Below are 25,188 nucleotides of genomic sequence, written 5' to 3'. Positions count from 1 at the left end.
GTGTTACACTTTTTGGATGTTCTTCATGTGGATCATCTTCAAGGCTGGTACAGCCATGTTTAAACTCGTCAGCCCATTTCTTAATTGTCAAAAACGAAGGAGAACGAGTGCCCATAAACTTTTATGAACTTTCAAATGAATTTCTTTTGTCATTAAACCTTCTTTTACAAAGAATTTTATAACCAAACGATACTCAGTTTGATCCATTTCAAGAGATACAGACAACACTTTGGCTTCCAACAGCTGTATAAAAAAAAACTACTTGATAGAATGACTTGCAATTTCACATGGATGCTTATAACAGATGTACCAACGTAGAAAAAAAAAAAATTCTTGCCAAGAGTGTTGCCTTTTATGGTCGAAAACTTTTCAGACCACCCACGTATTCCAATCATTCACTGCTCCCCATGCAAAAAAAACTTTTTTCTCACTCCTTTGCTCACACTCATCTTATACAGCTTCCAGGGATATAAAAAAAACCTCTTCCATATTAATCTTATAAGAACCCCTTTACCAATATGTACATCTCTATTATTTCATTCCTCCTCCTTTATCCACTAGGCTCTGTAAATTGAATCTTGTCAACCTTTCTTCATACTCAATATTCAAGCGACTAGAAACCACCTTAGTCAAGATTCTAATATAAATATCTTCTAATATAAATCCTGTCCACACAAAGCAAGAATTATTATTATCATTTAAAATCATTTTGTCAATTAAAACTGTCCTGTTACAAGCATGGAATGAAGAGGACAGAGAGTTTCATCATCTAGTCTTCAATAGAAATAATCTGAAACTAAACTTAAACCACATAAACAATTCTTGTGGCATCCTAAATCCCAAATTTGTTTAAATTTGTTTAGGAATATTTAATATTGCAAGTATGCTTATTTTACATTCAGTAACTCTTTTCTGATTTTATTTACTTTAGGCCTCAGTCCCCACTAAGAGGACATAGGCCAGTCAGAGATCCAGAGCCACCTTTGCCAAGAAGTCGAGGCTATGAGCCGGATTCCTTACCACCACCAGAAAGAGAATATCCTTATGCTTATGAACCACGACCGGAACAAATTTATGTGGCAGATCGTCATTTGCTTCCTGAGTATGGTCCAGATTTACGTAGAGGTCCTCCCCCACCTCCTCCCCCTCCTATCTGTAGTCCAGAATTATATCCGGATAGATACAGAAGAGAAATACCTCTGAAAGAGCATGGTCGCTATGGTGGAGTATATGAAATGGGAGAAATAATTTCTTCGAGAGATATGCTTCCACTCCCAAGAAGAGGCGAAGGTAAACAGCTTTAATTTAACTTTGCTAACTCTTTCAGCATGTTTTGGAATGTATTGGGATTAAATGCCTCTGCTGTACAAGTTACCTCTACAATACAGTGGCAACACAGAAAAACTTGATGAAAAAGAAATTAGTTTTTAATTTCACTTTAACATTATTAGACAAAATACAATTAAAATTTGAGTGGCTGACAGCCACTGTTTTGAATAGCAGCTGTCAACTTAGGAGCTATTCAGAGCACATAGAAAGTGTGATTTCTGTCTCAAACTGATAGAAAGCACAACTTGCTTATCTTAAATCCTGTAATCAAAGTTGTTTGTCACAGTGGTCATGGGAAGACTTTGGTAAGAATATAAAAGATAAATATTAGGAAGGGGGCAAAATATTCTGGAGCTTATCAAAAAGCTTATGAATAATTATTTTGGAGAATTCTTAAATGAAAAAGTAACAGAATGGTGGCAGAAAATATTCAAGATGAATGCAATCAGGAGTGCATATTAATACTGAAATTTTAAAAAAATGTTCAGATAAGGAGGTATAAAAGTTTTAAGGTGGCTGCACTGCTACATAATTCAGAGGTTTGGTTAGAAGGCTGAATTCCAGATAATTGGAGTAGAGCTCTCATAAAACCCATTTTTAAAAAAAGGAAATGAAATGAAACTGAATGTGAAATTACAAGAATTTTCCTATGAAGCATTTCAAGTAAGATATATGAAAACATACTTGATAAGAAGCTAAGTAAAATTGTGGATGAGAAACAAAGAACGACATCCTAGGTTCAGGTCAAACAGAAGAGTGGCAGTGTCTAATTTTTATTTTAAGACACATAGTTGAGAAATCATGGGAATACAACAAGGATCTGTATTTAAGTTTTGTAGATCCAGTAAAAAAAAAAAAAAAAAAAAAAAAAAATTCAGAATGCTACAGTTATATAGAATGAATGGAACACTGTACAGAATCAATACATAGTCTATATTAAGTTGTAATTCATCAGTTAGAATTGAAAGAAGTACAGATGGTGATTTGATGCAAAATCAGTTGTAAGACATAGGTGCACTCTTATTCATCCTCTTTATGGATTCCATTATGAAAGAAAGTGGCATTGTACCTAATATCAGAACCAGAGATATCAAACTTAGCTCGTTGCTTTATGCAGATTGTGTACTCCTTAAACAAATCTAGTGCAAGCTTTCAGGATCTGAATAACTGCTAAAACAAATTTGGCATGACAGTTAGTTTAGTAATTAAAAAAAAAATGAAATCTCTGTAAATAGGCAAGGACATCAAAAACTTCAACTGCATTCTCAACTGAGCATAGGATAAGTAAAATATTTCAGTTATTTATGCACAATTTTAGGGAAGATGGCAAATTAAATATGGAAATTGATAACAGAATAAGCAAAGCTTGTATGGTGCACAGCCAGTTGAAGAAATTTATATGGAATAAGAGAAAAATTACTAAAACATTATACTAGTAGTATATAAGATAGTGTTGAAACCAATTTTAAGTGGATATGAGAGTTGGGTTAGCAATAAAACAGTTGATCAAAGAGTGGAGATGACAGATATGAAATTTTTTGAGAAAAATTAAAAGAGTGAATAGATAGCATCAATTGCAGAATCATATTAAAAATGAAGGTATTGGAGCAATCTGACATTGTTAGTATTCAAGAATGTGTTAACCAAATTAATCTAAAATAGTCTGGTGACCTAAACAGAATGGAAGAAGAAGAAGGGATAGAAAAAATGATGGCAAGAAAAGACTTGGCAAAAGACCATGATGTAGGTGGATTGATGCACAGAAGTGCCTTAACCTCACCTCCCAACCGGCTGAAATGGATGAAATATTCAGACCGCTTTAGGAGTTTTCATGGATCAAAACATGAGTAACATTTTGCCTTTTATCATGTAATTACCCTCCTCTGCTGTTAATCCCGTAACTGTGCTGTAGAGCCATTAGCAGATTAACTATAATGGAGTAACCTTTGTACCATTTGACTTAGAGTAAACTGTTTTACTTGGAATTTTATTCATTGTCCTGCGATATTTCAACTTTTTCTGCACAATTTATTTATTGAGTCTATTCCCAAAGATAAAAAGTAATTTCATGCGTGTGAAAATAAATAATCTATTCTGAAATGTGACAAGCGATCACCTTATCCATGAATTTATTTAGTAATAGTAAATTTGCTTTCTTTTATTCTTCAAATCAGCAATGGAACAGGACAATTTGTTCTTTCCTTGTAATGACAATGTTGCAGAAATTAATCTCACACTACTTTGAAATGCTTCCATTGAAAATCATTATTTCAAATATTTATAAATAACAGTGTTTTCAAATAGCATTGAAATAAATATGAACTTATATTTTATTTTCTTGTAATATACCATTATATGGATTTTTAGAAACAAGTTCCTGCTATTATGAACAACAAATGATGTTAAATTGCATTACTTGCTTTTTGATTGTGGCCTTTTTTATTATCAAAAATTTATATCCAATGATATTTCAGTAGAAACTGTAATAACTCAGTCAGTTTTACTTCAAATTACAACAGGTGATTTTTGTAGGATGCACATTCCTACAATATTCAGTATTTAACCACTGTAGGTAGGTTATAGTGAAAATATATGATACTTGCATATGACATAAGCATATCTTCCATGGTTTTTTAGGTTCATTTTAAAATACAAATATTTTATATGGATATCCAGCAGAAAGTTGGATGTTAAGTAATATAAGACATCCGATGAGATGCCCACGAGGACTTTCTGATAATGTTTTTATAAACTACAAAATAAGGTTTTTATTATCATCATTAATTTCCTCATATATTTCCTAGAGGGATGTACAGGATTCTATGACAATACTACATGATTAAGTTTACATTATTACTAATTTTCTATCAGCAATCTTCCTCCAAATTACTCTACTACTTCTCAGCACTCCAATATTGTCATGCCTAATATTTCCACCTTCTAAGACACCTCTGACTGAATCAATCCACTTAGATCTTGGTCCTCCCATGGGCCTTTTTCCTGCCATCTTGGCATCAAACACTTATTTTGCTAACCTTTCTTCTCCCATTCTGTTTAAGTGATCATACTACTTTAGATTAGCTCTGCTTACAAATTCTTGAATGCTAATAATGTTAGCTCACTTGCTTCCTAATTTCTTCGTGTTTAATGATTCTGCTGTTAATGCCATTTCACTCCCCTAATTTTTCACAGACGTGGCTGTTTTTTTAGATGCAGATATTTCTTAAGCCTATTACAGCATTTTGATATAGTGGCATATTTGATAAAGCAAATCCCAATGTACTTTTTTTTGCCAAAAATGTTACTTCACAATTGTGGTTCCACTTGAGAAAGCTTGAGCTGGGAGATGATGATCGGGGATATTTGCCAACAAACTTAACTCAGCGCTCTTCTTCAGATAAAAGCCTAGAAATATATATGGAGCAGAATGGCATTAATACTTCTTTTAAGTAAGTAAGCAAGCTGACAGTATCATGTTGAGTATAATACCATCCCTAATAGATACAGACTAGTAAGGAATAATCTCCTGCCACATGAAGACCTGCAAATATCCATGAACAGTGAGATTCAAACACATAACCTGAACAAAATGAATGCATTGCCTGTTCATCAAGAGTGGCTGTGAAACTCTCCTGTCATTAAATAAATGTTTTAACCCTTTTCTAGTTTATAGAAATCTGTACAAATAGCAATTTACTGGTAACTGAATTACCCATTTACTTAACAGTAAAATACTTATCACTGTGTATGTAAATTTTATGCTGATGTTAACCTATTTAATTAGATTTTTAGTTTAGGGACATATCTGCACATGTGATCAAAACAGTGAAATTACTGTAGATATAATGAATATACTAAAGTTTAACTTGCAGGACATATTGTTCATTAAGCAGAGAAACCTTTTTATAATCCAGATGCAAATGCAAAGGAACGGATTCTCTTGGTTGGCACAAATGATTTGAGAGGCAAGATGTAAGGGAGGATGTAAAGGAGTTGTTAGAAGAGAATAAACTGAAGATTGAGAAGGTGAAGACTGTTAGTCTCCTGCCATTAGAGGTGAACTGAGGAGGAGGGCATTGGTAACTAATGAATCAATACATAGATTGTGCAAAAGGAATGATGTAGGATTTGTATAATGCTGATGGACTGCATCTAAATGGTTTTGGTGTTAGGTGTCTAGAAAGAGCTTTGTTTACTGAGTATGCCAAACTGCAAATTCAGGAAAAACAGTTTAGGTGGAAGCAGGTGAGTTTGTGTGAAGGCATTCATAAGGCGAGTTAGTGTGAGAATGGCAAAGTGTGGAATCTAATCTCTCAAGCAAAAATATTGAATAGGGTAGTCAATTCAGGAAGTAAAGGTGGGTGCAGACCTAAAGGGATTCTTCACTTTCTATATTCTAATACCAGAAGTATCAGGAACAAGAGGGAGGAACTTTTCACATTGGTTAGTGCAATCTCATCAGAAGATATAGGCATTAGTGAGATTTGGCTAACAGCACATAATGTAGTTATAGGGATAGAATGTAAAGGGTTTAGTATTTTCAGGGAAGATACAGTGGGTGAGGTGTACTGCTGATGATAGCAGATGAATTGCAGCCAAAAAGAATTGGAGATAGGCCAGAGGATGGCTGTTCATTTGAAACAGTCTGGTGCGAGATTAAGGCCAGTAAGACAAAATATACAGTTGGTTATTGCTATAGTCCAGGGAGTTCCACAAATGATGCATAACCAAATTAATATAATGAGTACAGGTCGAGTGATTCTTATGGGGGACTCCAGATATAAACTGGAAGGAAGAAATATCAATATCACACCCCCTAGTCTCCTCCATGTGATGGAGGAGACTAGGAGGTGTGAGAGTATTGAACCTGGTCATGGAATCACAAGAGCTATTGGTGACCATGCAGTCTTGACTTGGAAGATTGTAAAACATGAGGAATATTCTCTCAAGAAAAGATATATATGAAACTACAAGGCAGGTGATTATGACAAGCTTAGGAACAAGCTTAAATTTGTACCATGGCATAAAACACTGCAAGGTAAAGATGTTAGTAGTGCACAGGAAATAGTTAAGGGTTATCTAGAGGAAGCAATATGAAATTGTATACCTAATGTAAGGAAGGTTAATCAGGTAGGAGTTAGATGGATGACTAATATCATTAAGCATGAGCTACAGAAGAAGAAAATGCTGTGGAGGATATATATATATGAAGAGAAAGGTAACCAGCAAAGTCATGAACAAGTCAGTACAGGGCTCAGGCAAGAAAGGTGACCAACATGGCAGGGAAGGCAAAATCAGATTACTATAAGGATCTGGCCAAACAGGCCAAAGGAAAACCCAAAGAGTTCTTTTATTACATGGCAAGTAAGAGGAAGAATAATTATGGAAGATTAATATGAATAAGTAACAATGGTCAGGAGATGACAGAAGCAGATAAAATAGTTGAGTTACTGAGTGACCATTTTGCAAAAGTTTATCATCCAAGTGAGGTTGCTGCTTTAACGCATATGACAGACACTAATGTGGGAACAGAGGTGGATGAATTGCAGAATCTCAATGTAAATACAGTTGTGGGATTAGATGGGATATCCTCTCAGGTTTTGTCAAAATATGCAAGGGAATGAATCTGACTAGGCTATTTAATTTAAGTCTCAGCTCTGGTAGAATTCCAAGGGAGTGAAAAGAGGACAAAATAATTCCCTTGCATAATACAAGTTCTGAGACTGCAGTAGCAAATTATAGACCAATCAGTATCTCAGGCATGGTGGTAAAAGTACTGGAAAAAAGTGGTCAATAAGAGAATTCAAGAATGTGTGTATAAAAACATGATACTGTATGAGGGAGCAATATGGCTTTGTGAAGGGTTGGTCGTGCCTTAGTAACTTACTATATTTTTATAATAGAGTAACAGCAGAGTTGGATAAAGGAAATGGCTACACGATGATTTTGCTTGATTTTGCAAAGACATTTGACAGAATACTACATGGAGCTCTGTTACACAAATTACAACAAATGGGATGGATATGGCACCGGTTATGTGGATAAGAGGGTGACTGGGACCACTTCTGTTTATTTTGTACATAAATGATATAGGAAATATCCAGTTGTTTGCTGATGATGCAAAATTAGGTAGAGTAATAGTTAATCAAGGTGATTTTGTGAGCTTGCGGGTAATTTAAATAGGCTGTCATTTGGCTTTGTCAGTATGGGCAAAAGATACTGGGTGTAAATTTAATGTGGAGAAATGTAAAGTTATGCATTTTGGTGGATAAATAGATTATGAACTGTGTCGCCACATTGACGAAACTGTACTCCAAGAAATAAATTAAACTAGAGAGTTACGGAGGGTGGTAGACAGAACATTAAAGTTTAGAGGACATATTGCTAAGGTTGCTAAAGTAGTCCATAAGATTACTTTGCTATTGAAGAACACATTAACAAGTAGAGATAAGGACATTGTTGTTCCTCTTTATAAGGCCTTGATATGTCCACATCTGAATTGCCTTGCTCAGGTCTGGGGTCTTGGGGATAAAGAAGCATTGGTGAAGATTCACTGGTGAGCGACCAAGATAGTGAGTGGTCTGTGGAATGTTCCTTATGAGGATAGATTGAGGGAATGCATAAGTTGGTTGATAGGAGGAAAAAAGAGGGGATGTGATAGAAACACATAAGTTGCTTAAAGGGTTTTATAGGATTGATGCAGGGGAAATGTTTCAGCACTTGGCTAGAGGGGCCAGAACAAGGGATCATTCCTGGAAGTTGAATAAAGGTCTGGTTAGTAGGTGTGCGAGGACTAGTAGATTTTTTTTTTTTTTTTTTTTTTTGCTTAGAGAGTTGTGAATGAGAGGAATGAGTTGCCAGAGTCATTTGTGAGTTCTTTGTCTGTTAATGGGTTCAAAGAGAGATATGATAGATTCTGTGAGTAATTTGGGTCTCCCATAATGAGTCTTCAGCTTCCATGGAGATGCCCATACATTAATAATAATAACAAATAACATTAATATCATTTATGAGCATTTAATTAATTATTAACATAATTAAGATGATTTCAAAATGCCAAAGATGATAAAAATAGGAGAACTAGTCGTTTTCAGATCAGATCAAAGTTTTCTGGAGATCAGATTTTTACAATTAGTTCTGAAATCATGGGAATATAACAAGGATCTTCATTTAAGTTTTGTAGATGTACAAAATGAAATTCAGCCATAAATTCTCAAATATGGAGGTATTGTGTCGTCCTACCTAGCTAACTGTTCCATTTATGTTGGTTATTTATTTTTATCTTTACCTCTTTAATTTCTGTTATACTTGGTTAGTTGTTGATTCATGCTCATCTGAATATAAAGAAATTTATATTATCCTGTGCCACCCTATATTTAGACTAGGCTATATAATATAGAAGAATTAATCATCAACTAACCTTTGCAGTCTCACTTTATACAGGCCAATGTCAATATTCCGCAAGGTCTGATAAACTTTATGAGCGGTGCAATGAAAGAAAATCAGGCAAACACCAAAATGAAATCAATAAAACAAAACATTTAATGCAGGATTATAATATGTACGTTAAGTATAACTTTGAAAACAAGATAATGCAAATCAACTTAAATTATACATTTTTGGTCGTTTTATAATAGAAATACAATTTTATTAATACAAACCAGTTTCGCCAGCAAACTGTCTGGCTTTTTCAAGGCATTATGGAGATATGAAAGTTAGTAAATGCAAATTAAAAGGAACATAAAAAACGTTGTAAACCAAACTAGTATCTATGGTTACACGTTTCGCGTGACAGAGATGACTTATTGTTCTTATTCATTATCACGCATGCGTGTTTGTTGTAGACTTGTAATGTGATTACTGGCTAGCTGTAGTTCAGATTGATTGAGAGAGAGAGAGAGAGGATCAAGTTTTTCCACCAACTGTTTAGAATTACACCCTGATTTCTGTTGAGGTTTTCGCCGGTCATTAGTACTATTGTGGCTTCCTTAAATACACGATGCCTGTAGTCGTCATCGAGATATGGCATGGAGCTGTTTTGCCAATCTATCGTGTGGTTAGACGTGCAGAAATGATGTGCTAAGCCGGAAGAGATGCTTCTGTTGTTGTTTACATCACCAACATGTTCTTTTTGTCTAATTTCTAAACTTCGTGAAGTTTGTCCGATGTAGGCAAGACCACAGGAGCAGGAAATGTAATATACTCCTGGATATTTGTAGAACGGAACTTTATCTTTTGGAGATCTTAAAACTTGTCTGATGTTGGTGGTTGGTTTGAAGACCACTCTGATGTTGTGGGCTCTTAGTATTCTTGCTATTTGATAAGAAATTGACTTGATGAAAGGTATCACTACAATAGAAATGTGCTGAAGGTGGGATTCTTCTTGTCTGGGGTTGTCATTGTATAGATATTTTTTGATGATGTTTTGAGGATATCCATTTTGTGATAATGTGTTGGCTATTAGCGAGAGTTCATTCTGTGTATCCTCCTCTTCTGATATAAACTTTTTGGCTCTATATTTCAACATGTGGATAATACTCAGTTTGTGTGACTTGTGATGGTTTGAAATATAGTGAAGAGATATCTTCCAGTATCTGTGGGCTTTCTGTAAATGGATAATTTGACACTGTTAGGTTGTTTTTTTATCAAGATATCTAAAAAATGCAGTTGGTTGTTGTTTTCTACTTCCAGAGTGAATTTTATCTTGCTATATATTGAGCTGATTTTATCCACAAACGATTTTAGGTTGTCTAAGCTGTCTTGCCATATGATGAATATATCATCCACATACCTCCACCATGTAGATGGTCTCGGAGAGATTGCAGAAAGAATTTCTTTTTCAAGTTTTTCCATGAAAAGGTCTGGACAAGATGGTGATAGTGGGCTTCCCATTGCTTGGCCTTCTAATTGTTGGTATATGGTGTTGTTAACCTTGAAGAAATTAGATTGAAGGCAGTGTCTAAACATCTGTGTGATGTCTAGAGGAAAGAGGTCTTGGATGATGTTTATTACCTCTTCTACTGGAACATTGGTGAAAAGGGATACAACATCTAGATTGGCTAGCATGTCTGTTGGTGCAATCTTAATGGCTTGGAGTTTATTTACAAAATGTTGACTATTCTTGATATACGATTCTGTTGATCTTATTTTATTATTTAATAAGTTTGCAAGATGCTTTGCCAAAAGGTAGGTTGGTGATCTTCCATCAACTATTGGACGGAGAAGTATATCCTGTTTATGTATTTTAGGTGTCCCATATAGTCTTGGAGTGATAGGATGTGAGGATTTTAGTGTTCTCTTCACTTCTTCTGGCCAATTGTTACAATTTCTGATTAGTTGGTTTGTTTCATTATGTTCCAGTAGAAGAGGTAATAAAAATCATCCAAGACCTCTTTCCTCTAGACATCACACAGATGTTTAGACACTGCCTTCAATCTAATTTCTCCAAGGTTAACAACACCATATACCAACAATTAGAAGGCCTAGCAATGGGAAGCCCACTATCACCATCTTGTGCAGACCTCTTCATGGAAAAACTTGAAAAAGAAATTCTCTCTGCAATCTCTCCGAGACCATCTACATGGTGGAGATATGTGGATGATATATTCATCATATGGAAAGACAGCTTAGACAACCTAAAACGTTTGTGGATAAAATCAGCTCAATACATAGCAAGATAAAATTCACTCTGGAAGTAGAAAACAACAACCAACTGCATTTTTTAGATATCTTGATAAAAAAACAACCTAACAGTGTCAAATTATCCATTTACAGAAAGCCCACAGATACTGGAAGATATCTTCACTATACTTCAAACCATCACAAGTCACACAAACTGAGTATTATCCACATGTTGAAACATGGAGCCAAAAAGTTTATATCAGAAGAGGAGGATACACAGAATGAACTCTCGCTAATAGCCAACACATTATCTCAAAATGGATATCCTCAAAACATCATCAAAAAATATCTATACAATGACAACCCCAGACAAGAAGAATCCCACCTTCAGCACATTTCTACTGTAGTGATACCTTTCATCAAGTCAATTTCTTATCAAATAGCAAGAATACTAATAGCACACAACATCAGAGTGGTCTTCAAACCAACCACCAACATCAGACAAGTTTTAGGATCTCCAAAAGATAAAGTTCCGTTCTACAAGTATCCAGGAGTATATTACATTCCCTGCTCCTGTGGTCTTGCCTACATCGGACAAACTTCACGAAGTTTAGAAATTAGACAAAAAGAACATGTTGGTGATGTAAACTAAACCACAACAGAAGCATCTCTTCCGGCTTAGCACATCATTTCTGCACGTCTAACCACACGATAGATTGGCAAAACAGCTCCATGCCATATCTCGATGACGACTACAGGCATCGTGTATTTAAGGAAGCCACAATAGTACTAATAACTGGTGGAAACCACAACAGAAATCAGGGTGTAATTCTAAACAGTTGGTGGAAAAACTTGATCCTCTCTCTCTCAATCAATCTGAACTACAGCTAGCCAGTAATCACATGACAAGTCTACAACAAACACGCATGCGTGATAATGAATAAGAACAATAAGTCATCTCTGTCATGCGAAACGTGTAACCATAGATACTAGTTTGGTTTCCAACGTTTCTAATGTTCCTTTTAATTTGCATTTACTAACTTTCATATCTCCGTAATGCCTTGAAAAAGCCAGACAGTTTGCTGGCGAAACTGGTCGGTTTGAATAAATGTTTTTATTGTAAACTGGTCTGTATTAATAAAATTGCAAATCAACTTAGTTCAAGTATTCATAATAAACATAAAACATTAGGCATCAGACATCCAGTTATCAATTCTACATTCTTCTGAATAATTAAAATGGTTCACACAGTTCAATGTTACAGAATCTTACAGTAAATACTCTTATAGTAGAACTCTCTAATTCTCTCATAGTCAACAAGCACTTAATTCAATTATGAGGCAGTTATCACTTCAAGGGGGGAAACACTTTTAAGTTCCATACTTCAGCTATTTTTAGTAGAACGCCACATTTAAAGTTAAGATATATCGGGTGGAGCTAACTCTTATTTCTTCACGCCAGAATATAAAAAAATTGGACTGCTCTTACCGGGTTATATCCTTTACACATTGGATTCACTATAGGCACACTTAAAACTGAAGTTAACTATCACTTTGAAGTAACACTATTCAAAAGGAATCTTCACTGTTAACTGAAATATTAAACATAGAGCTTCACAAGTCTTGACGCACTTGTTTTAGATAATCTACTTAATCCTTGTTTTCTTCTATGCATTAAATTCAGCTTTGCACTATTCTTCTTCAAAACAATTGGAATTCAACGTAATTTTAGAATTCCCTATAAATATTCCTAATTGCCTGTTAATTTCCCGGTTCCTTCCTAATCTATTTACAGCATATCCAAATCCCTTTATTGTCACCTGTTACTTTACTCCTTGCTGTCCTGAATGCTTCTCTCTTGTTTACTTTCGTTTTCCTATAAAATACCTCCATTCTTCCCGCCAAAATCCGGTTCTAGCCAGTTCAGCTCATATCAACTCCTCCATTCGAATACCGTAGCTCATGTTCCATGCACATGCTATCTAAAATTAACTCCGTTTCCTTGACAACTGCCAATCAAATGCATTCAGAAGAATTACATAAAATTGCTTTCTCTTTCAGTAATGTTAATAAAAAATATATATATCACAGTTCATATAATATACATTTAAATTTATTTACACACAGTTTCTTACATCATTTACACAGGAATTAATAAAATTAACTGAATGATATTTTAATACAGAGTCCTATTAGTACCAGTACATATTTTAGATTAATTATTTAAACAATAATAAACAGACTTCAGGAGTGTTTAAGGGTCAAAGCTGTATAACTAAAAGGAGACCTCCACGTAGCCTTTAAAGGAATGTGGAGAACTGACCAGGACTTCTGACTTAATGTCCAATCCTCACATTCTCATCGTCACCCTGTTGGGTATCTACCTGGATACTGAACGAACGAGGATGGGCTGGCAATTTGGGATTTAGCAGACAAAACTGTATTCTTATTAGCTTAACCCAAAATACAAAATGATGGTACAACATGACAAAATTTCATGCTGGCTGGGGCATCGCCTGGTTAAACAAGAGTCCCTGTTGTTTTCACCAGTGAACCAGGATGAACAGCAAAAAGTCAGCTACTGGAACAAATCTGAAAACACACCCCCAACTCAACATTGCCAGAGTTAAAGATCGGTACTATCAACATAAGAAGCCTGAATGGCAAAGAAATGGAGCTAGCAGAGGAATTAGATAAGTACCACATCGACATAATAGGGGTGACTGAAACAAAAAAGACAAAAACTGGTGAGATCTTTCTGAGCAATAAATACAAAATATTATATTCAAGCAATGACAATCAAGGAAAAGAAGGGGAAGCCATTGTATTCAACACTAAATACGAGGCTAATCATCTTGAATGGCAGGCAGTCTCAAGTAGAGTGATGTGGGCAATTTTTCAGAATGGAGAACTGGACAATAAGACTTATTTGAGCCTAAGGTCCCACAGAAGGTTCTACTAAGGTAGAAGTGGAGGAATTTTTTGAGGATTTAGAGAAAGCAGCTGACAAAATGAAAAAGGAAAAGTTGGTCCTTGTTGGGGATCTAAATAGCAGAGTAAGAAGTGATTTTCAGACATACAAAAATGTTTTAGGAAAATTTGGAAAAAGAGCAAAGCTAACAATAATGGGAAATACCTGTTGCATTTCTGCTCAGGACATGGACTGGTTATTACTAACACCATGTTCCAACATAAAAATATGCACAAATTCACATGGAGAGAAGAGGCTAGGAATAAGAAAAGTCTCATTGACTATGTTATTGTTGATAGTGATGTTTTCTCCCTGGTGCAGGACACCAGAGTGTACAGAGGATTTGAAATTGGAAGTGATCACTATTTAGTCTTGAGCAGGATAAAATTGAATTTCATATTGAAAAGAATAACATGTAAGAAAGTTTTAAAGCGAATAAAAGTTGAGCAGCTCTCAGATGTGAACTGTAGACTAAAATACACAAAGATTATTGAAGAAAAAATGAAAGAGTTTGAGAACAGGAATCAAACCTTGGAGATTCAGTGGCAAACTCTGAAGAAAACATTGATTGATTCTGCCAGAGAGGCATGTGGTGAGGTTGTCTGCAAGGATAGAAAAATCAGAACTCCATGGTGGACATAGGAAGTTAAAGAGACACTGAAAGAAAAGAAGAAAGCATATCAAAAGTTCCTGGCAAATAAGTCAGCTGGTGCTCTTAGAGAATACAGAGACAAATGTAAGAAAGTTAAACACTGTGTAAAACTAGCTAAACAAAAGTCATGGGAGGACTTACTTTGGAATATAGAAAATAAATATCAAAAAGGTGACAAAATATTGTGGAGGTTGTTGAAGAAGCTGAGGAATGGGGGAAAGAGTGCTGTAAAAAGAGTTAGAGATGATAAAGTTGACATGAAAACGGGAGAAAAAGATAGATATCCTTGAAGTATGGAGTAATTACTTTGAAAAACTGCTAAATGAAACAAGCAGTGATGACAACACAGTGGTAAAACACACTGACCAGACATGCAGTCAGGAATACATATCCATACTTGAAGAAGAAAAAGCCATCAAAGGCTTGAAATGTGGAAAGGCAGCAGGAGTAGATGATATTCGACTAGAAATGCTGAAGTATGGTGGTATAAGATTCTCACGGTGGCTGCACTGCACAGTTCAGAAAGCCTGGACAGAGTGACGAATTCCTGATGATTGGATGTAGAGCCCTCATAGTACCCATATATAAAAAGGGAAATAAAACTGAATATGAGAATTACAGAGGTATTTCCCTATTGAGTGTTCCTGGCAAGATCTATGCAAGTATACTTGAGAAACGGTTGAGAAGAATTGTGGAAGAAAAGCTTGGTGAAGAACAAGCTGGATTCAGGCCAAATAGAGGCTGTCAGGATCAGATCTTCACTTTACGACAAATAGTCGAGAAAGCATCGGAATATAACAGAGATCTGTATTTAAGTTTTGTTTTGATTTGGAAAAAGCATATGACAAGGTGCCAAGAGAGAAGCTATTTAATACGCTACAGTTATATGGGGTCGATAGTGCATTATATCAAGCAATGCTTAATCTTTATTTGAATTGTAAGTCAGCAGTTAGAATTGAAGGAAGTACAGGAAGATGGTTTAATGTGAAATCTGGTGTGAGACAAGGATGTACATTATCCCCTCTGTTATTCATTATCTATATGGATCACATTATGAAGGAAAGTGGTATTAAACATGATATCAAAATTGGAGATGTTAATGTCAACTCTTTGCTTTATGCAGATGATGTTATACTTCTAAATAAATCTGCTACAAGTCTGCAAGAATCTCTGACTAAATTGAATAGCTGTTGTAATACATAATGAAGGTCAGCAATAAAAAGACAAAGACAATGAAAATAGGCAGAATCATTGAAAATGTCAACTGTGTTTTGAATGTAGAATCTGTGGAACAAGAAACATTTCAGCTACTTAGGTACAATTTTTACTGAAGATGGTAAATTAAATCTAGAAATAGACAACAGAATCAGCAAAGCTGGTATGGTGGGAAGTCAATTGAATAAATTCATATGGAATAAGAGAGAAATTATTCAGAACACTAAATTAGCTGTATACAAGACAGTGTTCAAACCAGTTTTAACTTATGGATCTGAGAGTTGGGTCAGAAGTAAAACACTTGGCCAAAGACTAGAGACCGCAGATATGAGAGTCCTGAGAAAGATTATAGGCATGAACAGATGGCATCAATGGCAATATCATATTCAAAATGAGGATGTTAAGAAAGAACTTGATATTGTTAGCATCCAGGAATGTGTTAGCAGAGCTAATCTCAGGTGGTATGGTCACCTAAACAGAATGGGCGAAGAAAGATTAGCAAAAACAAGTGTGTTTTCTGCCAAGTTGGCAGCAAAACGACCCAGAGGAAGACCAAGTTATAGATGGATTGATACGGTACAAAGTGTCTTAGATGATAGAAATATAAGATATGATAATGTTGGAGTCTTGACAAGTAACAGACTGATTTGGAGGAAAATTGTAGATAGGAAGTTAGTAATGATGTAAATTTTTCATGTAGTACTATCATATCCTGTACACCACTTGAGGATACATGGCAGGAATTTGATGATGATAATGAACAGACTCCAAGTAATTATATGAATAATAATTTACAAGTAAGAGACTAACAACAAATGATATTTACAAGTCTTGCTTATAACATGGTGGATTATATTAAATGTGAATGAAGAATTAAAACATACAAAATAATTTCATTCACAATTTAACAGAGGTATAAAATTTTTACGGTGGCTGCATTGCATAATTCAGAAGTGTTGGTCAGAGGATTGTTGCAGAGCTCTCATAGTAACCATTTATAAAAAGGGAAATAAAACTGAATGAGATACTAATTATATGAAGAGCCAAAGGCTTCAATTCGGTGACATGAATTTATTTAAGTTAAGGGATATTACATCCCATGTTGTTTCTTAGCCGAATAAGAAACTCAAAGAGTTACGTGCCGAATATAGAAACTATATAAAGTTTGGCGATTCCAAGCGTAAGCAAATACCTGGATAGTGCAACACCTGACCCATTTGGTAGTGCAGACTGAGGCAACTCATGGTAAGGGTGGAGCAAGCTCCGATCACTATGCTTGGTATGAATGATGACATGAATGAGATAATTACAGAGGTATTTCCCTACTGAGTGTTCCTGGTAAGATTTATGCAAGTATACTTGAGAAACTGCTAAGAAGAAACGAATTTGGTGAAGAACAAGTTGGATTCACGCCGAATAAAGGTTGTCAAGATCAGATTTTCAATTTTAGACAAAAAGTTGGTTGAGAAAACATGGGAATACAACAAAGATTTGTATTTAAGTTTTCTTGATCTGGAAAAGGCAAGGTGACAAAAGGAAAGCTCTTCAGAATGCTACAGTAATATGATATAAATGGGTCATTATAAGAAGCAATTCATAGTCTCTATTTAAGCTGCATGTCAGCAGTTAGACTTGAAGGAGGTACAGAAGATGGGTTGAAGTAAAATCAGGTGTGTGACAAGGGTGCACATTATCTCCACTGTTATTCATTATCTATATGGATCACATTATGAAGGACAGTGGTATTAAATCTGATATGAAAATTGGTGATGTTAATCTTAGCTCTTTACTTTAGGCAGATGATGATATACTTCTGATTACTATTGCAGACTAGAAATCCAGTCCAAGTCTGCAAGATTCCCTAACTAATTTTAATAGCTGTTGTACTGGGTTTTGTGTGAAAATCAGCAATGAAAAGACAAAGACAATGAAAATAAGCAAAAACATTGAAAATATCTACTGTATCCTGAAATATGGAACCAGTAAAACATGTCATCTATTTAGGCATAATATTTGGTATGATGGTAAATTAAATATGGAAATAGACAACAGAATTAGTCATGGTGGTTTGATATTAAATCAGCTTAATACATTTATATGAAATAAGAAAGAAATTAGTCAAAACACTAAATTAGCTGTATATAAGACTGTGTTCAAGACAATTTTAACTTATAGAACTGAGAGCTGGATTAGAAATAAAACGCTTGATCAAAGACTAGAGACCTCTGATATGTGAATTCTGAGAAAGAGAGAAAGGAGTGAACAGATGGCATCAATGGCAGTATCACATCAAAAATGAGGATATCAAGAAAGAACTTGCCATTGTTAGCATTCAGGAATGTGTTAGTAGAGCTAATCTCAGATGGTAGTCATTTAAACAGAATGGGAGAGGAAAGATTAGCAAACCAAGTGTTCTTTGCTAGGTTGATAGGAATAAGACCAAGACATAGATGGATTGATACAGTAAAAAGTGCCTTAAAAGGCAAATATAAGATCTGATAATATTGGAGCCTTGATAGATAACAAGTTAATTTTTAGGAAAATTATTGATCAGAAGTTAGTAATGGTGTAACTTTTTTCATGTAGTACTATCACACTTATCCTGTATACCCCTGAGGGTACATATCATGAATTTGATGTGTTAATTGATGATTGAGATGACAAGGAGCCAAGAGACAAAAGGTGTTGAAAATTCTACTCTTAAGTTATAAATATGATATTGTATCAAGTATTACATAGTCCCTTTTTGATATGTGAGTTGGAAGTTAGAAATGTAGAAAGCACAGGGAAATGGTTTGATGTAAATTCAGGTGTGAGACGATGATGATATAATAGTGAGGATACTGTGCATCTTCACAGTATGGATGCACAGTATCTTCACTATTATATCATTTCATCATATTTAATGAAGATGGCGCAATTTTTTAGTGAAGACAGAAAATTAAATAAGGAAATAGACAACAGAATAACTAAAGCTAGTAGGGCAGAAAGTCAACTAAATAAATTTATATTGAATAAAAAAAAAGTTAGTCAAAACACTAAACTAAGCTGTATGCAAGACATTGTATGCCAATTTTCACTTGTGGAGCTGAGAGTTGAGTTAGAAATATGTCATCAAAAACTGGAGACTGCAGGTATGAGATTGAGAAAATCAAGCAAATAGATGTCATGAATTGCAGAATTGTATTAAAAATGAAGATATTAGGATGCAATCTGACATTGTTAGCATTCAAGAATGTGTGAGCAGAGCTAATCAGGTAGCATGATCACTTAAACAGAATAGGAAAGGTTACTATAATGGGTGTGTGATGCCTGGATCACCTAAAGGAAAACCAAGATCTTGGTTAATTTAACACAGAAATGTCTTAGAAGACTAAAATATAAGATCTGGCATTATTTAGTCCTGACAGGTGACAAATTAATTTGGAGGAAAATTGTTGATTTGAAGTTAGTAATAATGTAATGTTATCATAGTATCCTGTACACTCCTTATCCTTAGGGTTACATCAGATATTTGAATACAATAAATTTATTTTGTTTTTCATAGCTCTTTTGTTTTTTATTTCAAACATCACGGAATTCCATTTAACTGTTACTTATTGGATTGTTTCAACCTAATGAATCATAGTTAAATAGAATAAGTTTCTGTAATCGGTAACTAAGTTAAATAATCTAAATAACTGGCATTCCAGTGAATGCATTTATAGCAGAAGTGAAAAGAAGTATGTGGAAGTACATGAGAATAAAATTGTATGTCATATTTATGCAATATACGTATGTTATCTAAACATATTTTTTTAATGTTTCTCAGAATGGCATTTTATTAAAAGAAAACATTGTTTCCCTCTTATTTTTAAATTCAGTTTATCTACCAGAAATTCCACTTGATGAACAGCATTTGTATGAAGAAAGATGGGGAAGAAACAGACCACCACCACTTAGAGATGATTGGGATAGTTATGGAGCTCTTCCTCCCGCACCTCTTTCACTTTCAAGCCATCTGCCACCAGGTTTTTTTGCATTGTTATGTATAAAACTTAAAAATTAATATTTTTTATTTTAAATTTCTATTTCAAATTTCTTAACCTTTTTAGCTGCAAGTAGCATTTGTGCCTTAGCACACATGCACAAAATGACTTTCTAAAAAAAAAATTGCTTATGGTTAAGTATTATTTTGATCTATTATGATTACTCAGACCTCTCCCTGAGGCCCACATTAGCGATTATTCAAACAATGCCTATCATACTTCATAACTTGTTCAACAACAAAATATCCACAACCACCTCTAACAATCCATTCCACTCATTTCCCACTCTCAAGCAAAAAAATCTAGTCCTCACATTATTGCTAACCATTCGTTATACAGCATCCAGGAATAACTCTGTGTTCTCTCCTGTACAGTCATGTGTTGAAAAGTTGTTTCAGCATCTACTTTATAAAATAGATGCTGAAAGAAACAATTTTAGCAACTTACATGTTTCTGTCATCTCTCTCTTTTCTGTTTGCCTATCAACTAGACTTTGCAACACATGATCCTTCAGTCTATGCTGTAGGAAGGAAGCACTAAACAAACTAATTACCGTTTTGGTTACTCCCCTCTGGTTTCTTTCAGCCACTTCCATATGCCCAAGAAACCCAGGCTACAAAATCTGTGCACAGGTCAGATGTTATATGAAAACCTTATAAAGAGTTATAATAACTTCCTTACCTGCTCTTCATTGCATTTATTAATATCCAAGTGATCGTTTGAGCTGTTTTACTCACTTTTGTGAAATAGCCTCAGAACTTAACTCTCTGGCCACCACCATCATCCCCAAATCCCTAACCTCATCAATTTTTTTTTTTGTAGCTACATGGAAAACACAGCTTGTAGTTAGTCTTTTCATCCCAAGATCCGTCTTTTGCAACTAATTCCGATACTTTCTCACTCTCCTGAACTGATCATCTTTCTTTTCTGCCAAGTTAGTTTAGGCTTTTTCCTTCTAGGATCTATTTCAAAACTACCTTTGAATCTCTCCTCTGTTCATTCTCAGTACATGTCCAGTCCATTTCTATCTACATGTTTTTATTTCATTGAGGATCCTTTTTATATAATTTATATAATATACGTATAATTCTCTTTATATAATTCTTTATTTGTTATCATCCTCATCATCAACAAATTCCTACCATGTACCCTCAAGGGGTGTACAGGATATGATAGTACTACATGAAAAATTTACATCATTACTAACTTCCTATCCTCCATATCAGTCTGTTACTTGTCAAGACTCCAATATTATCAGATCTTATATTTCTGTCGTCTAGGGCACTTTGTACCGTATCAATCCACCTATATCTTGGTCTTCCTCTGGGTCATTTTCCTGCCAACCTGGCAGAGAACGCTTGTTTTGCTAATCTTTCCTATCCCGTTCTGTTTAAATGACCATACCACCTCAGATTAGCTCTGCTTACACATTCCTGGAAGCTGACGATATCATGTTCTTTCCTAATATACTTGTTTTTAATATGATATTGCCATTGATGCCATCTGTTCATGCCTCTAATCTTTCTAAGGATTCTCATATCTTCAGTCTAGTCTTTGGTCAAGTGTTTTACTTCTGACCCAGCTCTCAGTTCCATAAGTAAAACTGCTTTGAACACTGTCTTGTATACAGCTAATTTAGTGTTTTAGTTTTAGCCATTCTGCCTATTTTCATTGTCTTTGTCTTTTTATTGCTGAACTTCATACCATATCTATTACAACAGTTATTCAATTTAAGTCAGGGAATCTTGCAGACTTGTAGCATATTTATTGATAAGTATAACATCATCCGCATAAAACAACGGGTAGACATTAACATCTCCAATTTTGATATCATATTTAATACCACTTTCCTTCATAATGTGATCCATGTAAATAATGAATAACAGATGGAATAATGTACATCCTTGTCTCATACCAGATTTAACATTAAACCATCTTCCTGTACTTAATTCAATTCTAACTGCTGAATTACAACTCAAATAAAGACAAAGTATTGCTTGATATAATGCCCCATTGACACCATATAACTGTAGCGTATTGAATAGCTTCTCTCTTGGCACCTTGTCATATGCCTTTTCCAGATCTACAAAACTTAAATAGAGATCTTTGTTATATTCCCATGGTTTCTCAACTATTTGTCATAAAGTGAAGAGCTGATCCTGACAGCCTCTATTTGGCCTGAATCCAGCTTGTTCTTCACCAAGCTTTTCTTCCACAATTGTTCACAACCGTTTCTCAAGTATACTTGTATATATCTTGCCAGGAACACTCAGTAGGGAAATACTTCTGTAATTCTCACATTCAGTTTTATTTCCCTTTTTATATATGGGTACTGTGAGAGCTCTACTCCAATCAACAGGAATTCATCCCTCTTTCCAGGCCTTCTGAACTATGCAGTGCAGCCACTGCAAGACTTTTATACCACCATACTTCAGCATTTCTGGTCGAATATCATCTACTCCTGCTGCCTTTCCACATTTTAAGCCTGTGATGACTTTTTCAACTTCAAGTATGGATATATATTCCTGACTTTATGCCTGTTGAGTGTTTTTACCACTGTCTATCACTGCTTGTTTCATTTAGCAATTTCTCAATGTAATTACTCCATACTTCAAGAATATCCTTTCCTTCTGTTTTCATGTCACTTTTATCATCTCTAACTCCTTTTACAGCACTCTTTCCCCCATTCCTAAGCTTCTTCAACAACCTCCACAATATTTTGTCACCTTCTTGATATTTATTTTCTATATTCTTGCCAAAGTAAGTCCTCCCATCACTTTTGTTTAGCTAGTTTTACACAGTGTTTAGCTTTCTTACATTTGTCTCTGTATTCTCTAAGAGCACCAGCTGACTTATTTGCCAGGAACTTGTGATATGCTTTCTTCTTTTCTTTCAGTGTCTCTTTAACTTCCTATGTCCACCATGGAGTTCTGATTTTTTCTATCCTTGCAGACAACCTCACCACATGCCTCTCTGGCAGAATCAATCAATGTTTTCTTCAGAGTTTGCCACTGAATCTCCAAGGTTTGATTCCTGTTCTCAAACTCTTTCATTTTTTCTTCAATAATCTTTGTGTATTTTAGTCTACAGTTCACATCTGAGAGCTGCTCAACTTTTATTCGCTTTAAAACTTTCTTACATGTTATTCTTTTCAATATGAAATTCAATTTTATCCTGCTCAAGACTAATCACTTCCAATTTCAAATCCTCTGTATACTCTGGTGTCCTGCACCAGGGAGAAAACATCGCTATCAACAATAACATAACTTTTCTTATTCCTTGCCTCTTCTTCTCTCCATGTGAATTTATGCACATTTTTATGTTGGAACATGGTGTTAGTAATAACCAGTCCATGTCCTGAGCAGAAATGCAACAGGTATTTCCCATTATTGTTAGCTTTGCTCTTTTTCCAAATTTTCCCAAAACATTTTTGTATGTCTGAAAATCACTTCTTACTCTGCTATTTAGATCCCCAACAAGGACCAACTTTTCCTTTTTCATTGTGTCAGCTGCTTTCTCTAAATCCTCAAAAAATTCCTCCACTTCTACCTTAGTAGAACCTTCTGTAGGACCTTAGGCACAAATAAGTTTTATTGTCCAGTTCTCCAGTCTGATAATTGCCCACATCACTCATTGAGTGATGTGGGCAATTATCACTCATTGAGACTGCCTGCCATTCAAGATGATTAGCCTTGTATTTAGTGTTGAATACAATGGCTTGTCCTTCTTTTCCTTGATTGTCATTGCTTGAATATAACATTTTGTATTTATTGCTCAGAATGATCTCACCAGTTTTTGTCTTTTTTGTTTTAGTCACCCCTATTATGTCGATGTGGTACTTATCTAATTCCTCCGCTAGCTCCATTTCTTTGCCATTCAGGCTTCTTATGTTGATAGTACCGATCTTTAACTCTGGCAATGTTGAGTTGGGGGTGTGTTTTCAGATTTGTTCCAGTAGCTGACTTTTTGCTGTTCATCCTGGTTCACTGGTGAAAACAACAGGGACTCTTGTTTAACCAGGCGATGCCCCAGCCAGCATGAAATTTTGTCATGTTGTACCATCATTTTGTATTTTGGGTTAAACTAATAAGAATACAGTTTGGTCGGCTATATCCCAAATTGCTAGCACATCCTCTTTCGTTCAGTATCCAGGTAGATACCCAACAGGGTGCACGATGAGAATGTGAGGATTGGACATTAAGTCAGAAGTCCTGGTCAGTTCTCCACATTCCTTTAAAGGCTACGTGGAGGTCTCCTTTTAGTTATACAGCTTTGACCCTTAAGCACCCCTATTTGTTATCATTAGGGCCAAAATATTTTATGCAGACATTTTTTTTTTTTAGTTTCCTGTTTCCTTCTCCATTTCCATGTTTGTGATACATATAATAACATGCCCTTGACATTGCTATCGAAGATATTTATTTTGATTTTATTATAATATTTTGAGGAATTCCATATATTATTCAATTTTATGAACGTAATATTTGCTTTTATCAATCTTTGTGTTATATCCTTATCAGTTCCACCTTTAGCATCAGCATTAACTTTGAAGCATGTAAAATTCTTAACTCTACTGCATGTTCATCAAATCATTCTGGCATTTGATGATCAATTTAAGAACGTTTGTTTTATTAATATTTAACTCCAACTTTTCAGCCGTTTTATACCATGCTTCTGATTTTTTTTTATATATCACTGTATTCTGATGATATCAAAACTCTCATCTGCATAATCTAGATCTCTCAGCTGAGATAAGATTAAATTTTATTTCTTCCTTATATTTGTAATTATACAAAGAAAGCAAAGCTATTTTTGGTAATGGAGCACCTTTTTTTTTAAAGAATTATACAACTAGGTTACAGAGATGCTAAATAAATGGAATTATATTAAATAAGGATTATTAATTTGACATACCTGTGTGCACTTTTGAAGGTAAAGATGATACAGTACTTTGGACGAAGCAGATTGAATTGGTATAATTTGAAGGTGTTGAAGATGAAGAACTGATAGTCTGAGTATAGATATATTTATTGGACCAAAGAACTAAACAAACTAAAAAAACTTGTCATGTACACAAGACAGCAACGTGACAGGTGCTGTCTGTTTCATTTTAAAACATTATCATACTGATTAGCTGTTTCAACAAATGAAGCAAGCCACCGCTTTGCTCAGCTATATTCTCTTTTCTTTAGATGTACCTATGTTGATGTGCCCAAGACCCTGAACATCGTTCACACACACACACACTGCTTATAAATGAATCTACTGGAAAGTACAAACGCTTTTTCCATCAGACATCCTCTCACTAATACAAATCTGCAAATTTCTTTAAGTACAACGATCATTGTTATGAACAATCTTTCGGTCTTCACA

The 25,188-nt window shown here is 34.9% G+C and overlaps 1 protein-coding gene across 1 annotated transcript in view; it reads left to right on the top strand.

Moving 5' to 3' along the window:
- LOC150094747 (uncharacterized) overlaps window positions 1–25,188 on the top strand; it is a 437,902-nt gene that overhangs the window by 208,976 nt on the left and 203,738 nt on the right. Inside the window, exons 11-12 of the mRNA XM_090410976.1 lie at window positions 932–1,290; window positions 19,651–19,797. Coding sequence (XP_090267102.1) covers window positions 932–1,290; window positions 19,651–19,797 — 506 coding nt within the window. The remainder of the gene's footprint in view (window positions 1–931; window positions 1,291–19,650; window positions 19,798–25,188) is intronic.

This window comes from Typopeltis vanoorti, chromosome 21, assembly GCF_054136105.1.
Source record: "Typopeltis vanoorti isolate ZY-2024b chromosome 21, IOZ_Tvanoo_1.0, whole genome shotgun sequence".
In the NCBI taxonomy this organism is placed as follows: Eukaryota; Metazoa; Arthropoda; class Arachnida; order Uropygi; family Thelyphonidae; genus Typopeltis; species Typopeltis vanoorti.
This window is presented reverse-complemented; position numbering and strand designations above follow the sequence as displayed.